Here is a 3,518-nt window from a genome sequence, read left to right as displayed (position 1 = left end):
AATCAAGACTCTAAGCCCTAGTTTAAAAGAAACTACGATTTTTAGAACAGAAAGATGCCATGGCTAATCACAGTGGCCCAAAAAGCTGATACGTGTCCCACGAATTCCAAAAATAAGCTTTAAGATTTTTAAAACTTAAGAAAAGATTCATAGCAAAGCTCAATTAAGCTCTTATTGACCTTTCTTTGGCCTTAAATACACAGAATGATGGCACCATGGTAGGCGAGTTGAAATTTTCAATATTGGATAGAATTGCAATTTTTTTAGCAAAGATAGAGGAGCTTGGGATTTTGCGGTTCTAGAAATCTAGCTATGTACTCAGTTTAAGCTAAGATGGATTGTAGAGTCGGATTTCTCCAAAGAGCTCACCTTCGCACAAGATGAAAGGCGATTGGAAGTCCAAGATATAAGCTGAGCTCTGATACCACTGTTGCACAGATCGGATGCAAGACTTACACATAGCAAACAAAAGAAGCTCTCCCTTACTCTTTCTTCTTATTGAAACTGAAAGCACAACTCGTAAAACTGGAAATAAACTTAAAGAAGAGTTTAAAAAAATCGAGTGATGCACTATTGGATGCAATTTCTCCCCATATATGGAGTGGGCATATCCTCCATGTGGTATATATAATATTAAAAGAAATCTTGCTATGCCCAAAGATAGGCTCTTTACAATCACTATTTTCGCAAAAGAGTTTGAGTTAATTGAATATATGGTTACAATCCGTTGCACAACTCACAACTACTAAGAGCCATAAAATATTTCTAAAACAACTTGAGTATATCTTCTAAAAATCTCAAGTATCAATGAATGTTTACAAAGAGGATATAGGCATGCCTTTTAATAAATGACAGTGTGTCTATTTTAAATAATTTAATGAAGAAGTCTTTGGAATAAATTGTGCTTGTTGCATATATTGGATTCATCTTGCTTTGCGCATCAGCTATCAAAAATTCAAAAAATCATATTAGAAAAGTAATTAACTGAATAAATATAACTCGCCATAATAAATCAACTAATCATTGGAGTTTTATTAAATAATCAAATCACGTAAACATCATCACTGAGATATGAATATTGTGTCATAACTCACATATGGCTTCACTTGCGTTCACACTTGCAAGTCTCACACCCAAAAAGGACAGGCATTCCCAATCAACCTTCTGTTCAATATGGAAACTAATTCACTCTTAGAAATGTGCCATGCCCTATTAATGGAGAACCATTCAAGACACTCATCTTGTTAACATGTACACAAGGGAGAACCATTGAAGGTGCTTATCCCCTTGTGTAGGTGTCTCGTGGCAACACTTTTGGTAGGTAGATACATCAAGACATCACATGTATGGATAATACTTGGTGCTTGATGCACTTGTGCTCAAGGAGCGATCGAAGAGAATATTGATGATCAATTGCTATCAGTGAATAAGGACCTAGAACTAATGTATTATTTATAATTGTGATGGAACACATTAAGCGTGGTGTTAGTTAGGGATAAGTGGCACATAAGGCATTCATTCACGAGTCGCAATGCTAAAAGGATGGTTCAAGGAAATGACAAGGTTTGTCAATATGCAAATCATGTTCGAATTAGTGTAGTGGGATTATAAAGGGGTACAATCTTTTGGAGCATACTTGTAGCTAATGAAAGTAAGGTGTGGCTAGCTAGCACATGAGTGTTTTACCATAAAGATGTTAGTAATATGCTAGCTCAAGAAGGTGCATCACAAGCAACTTATGTGATATTTACATTTAATTGAACCTTACAAGAATCCTTATCGTCCTATGTAAGGGGGTTTCTTAGAGGCTAAACTAGTTTTGTGTCGGTGCTCTTGCAAAATTATTACTGTGTAGCTTTTAAAAAGGGTGTTTTGCTTCTCACACCGTTTTGAGAAGGTTTTCCTAGACACCAGCCAACGTGAGAGAGAGAGAGAGAGAGAGAGAGAGAGAGAGAGAGAGTAATTTGAAATTAGAAAATGGCCAACTGCATGTTTTCTGGGCTGACCGTTACATTCATAACAATATGGAGCATGCCTGAAATGCGATCCTAAAGGCGGCGATGCCATTGTTCGGCATGCGATCATCGACGATTGCAGAGATTTTGAGCACGATTAGGCGATCACTCCATGTTGTTGTTGTACACTTCGGGAGGTATTAGTCCCCGCCGCGATCGAGGAGATTGTCTTTTATGTAGACGCCCATATTGTCGAGGGCCGCTCCCGATTTACCGAAGATTCCATCTGCTCAGTAGTACCAGATGTAAACGAGATTCCATCTTGATCTCCGAAGGGACCATAAGTGCCAAGGTTAGTCACGAACTTTATGGAGCTGAGGGCGTTGTAATGGCCCGGCTTTCCGTAGAATCCTCTCACTTGGTTGATCAGCTCTTTCGGATATTGCAAGGTGATCTGGTTGCAAAACACCGAATTGAAGGTACAAGTTATTATAGCTAAATGTAGAACATATCATGTATCAGTAGACCGAGGATCAATATTATATGTATTCACACAATAAGGCATTGAAATAAGCGACTCCTAAGTGCTTAATATGAAGACGTATAAGTAATACGCACCTCTGCCTGCTTGTTGCCTTCGGACTGGCCGTGAAGTTGTCCCCAGTACGGGTAGACTCGGAAACCATTCGTGACCTGATACTGCACTTGGATGCCACGGATGTACTTCTCCCCGTGCCATAGCCTGATCGTCTGTATCCCCAGCACGCGGATTACGTCTGAGGGCATGGATCTTATGTCGTCGAACTCAGTGCCTCCGTCTCCGCCCCATGGGCCCCTGCGCTCAAGAAAATGAACCGTACTTGTCTGGGCCTGCACAATTCAGATCAAACCATTAATGAAAAAGGAACTTAATCAGAAACCGTACTTGTCTGCGTCTGAGTTCTGACGAGGATGATCTGATCACTGCAATAATAAGCAGCTAAATAAATTTTTTGCCACTCCACCTCATGAATTCTGATGATAGTATCGCAACAAGGGGTTGATTAATCCAGTAAGTGTGTACGTAATGACGACGTACCCTTGTCATACCTAATTAGTCTGATGACTCTCCGCGACGTCCGCCGACCTAGTGGCTACCGTTGCATGCACAAGTACATGATTAATCACCAGTAGTAGCTGTAAGAGCGTTACTATCTTCCTTGAGAAGGATGTCGTCGATGATCTTAATATCTCCCCCATGATTACCAAGACTGCTGCTCGCCAGCTGCTTCGTGATGTTATTTGGCGTACTGAATATACCGTTGTGTGGGTTGGCTCTTATATAGCCGTCGTGTGTGCGCCAAGCAGGCGTGCTGTAGTCTGCTGTCACGTCTTGGCCAAGTCAGTGGAAGTAGTGCCCACTAGCTCCATGAAAGCCATATGTTGATGTGTTTTCTAATTTGTGCGCATAATTTACTAACCCCGCATGTTTATGCGCATAATTGCCGCGTTTTAAAAGCTTGGTCCTTCTCGATAATTCTCTGGTGCGTTTTACTTATTGATTACCAACCCTAAAGTAATTCG

The 3,518-nt window shown here is 40.5% G+C and overlaps 1 protein-coding gene across 3 annotated transcripts; it reads right to left on the bottom strand.

Moving 5' to 3' along the window:
- Nucleotides 1–282: 282 nt before the first annotated feature.
- LOC148027298 (agglutinin-like) lies at nucleotides 283–3,235 on the bottom strand. 3 transcript variants are annotated; one of them, XR_015692968.1, is made up of 4 exons: nucleotides 3,034–3,235; nucleotides 2,574–2,825; nucleotides 2,036–2,409; nucleotides 283–944 (listed from the first exon to the last, which is right to left on the bottom strand). XR_015692968.1 is itself a non-coding variant. In XM_087691870.1 (3 exons), the coding sequence occupies exons 1-3, from the start codon at nucleotides 3,040–3,042 to the stop codon at nucleotides 2,188–2,190; spliced, it is 483 nt and encodes a 160-aa protein (XP_087547996.1). In that variant the 5' UTR covers nucleotides 3,043–3,235; the 3' UTR covers nucleotides 1,948–2,187. The 3 variants fall into 3 exon arrangements, 2 of the variants coding, with proteins under 2 accessions (XP_087547996.1, XP_087547997.1); XM_087691870.1 differs by lacking the exon at nucleotides 283–944 and having other exon boundaries at nucleotides 1,948–2,409; XM_087691871.1 differs by lacking the exon at nucleotides 283–944 and having other exon boundaries at nucleotides 1,948–2,409; nucleotides 3,045–3,235.
- Between the last annotated feature and the right edge of the window lie 283 nt (nucleotides 3,236–3,518).

Source organism: Lygodium microphyllum, chromosome 13 (assembly GCF_053477565.2).
Source record: "Lygodium microphyllum isolate KBCC chromosome 13, Lygodium_microphyllum_v1.1.10, whole genome shotgun sequence".
Lineage (NCBI taxonomy): Eukaryota > Viridiplantae > Streptophyta > Polypodiopsida > Schizaeales > Lygodiaceae > Lygodium > Lygodium microphyllum.
Note: the sequence above shows the minus strand (reverse complement) of the source record. Positions and strands in the feature narration are given on the sequence as shown.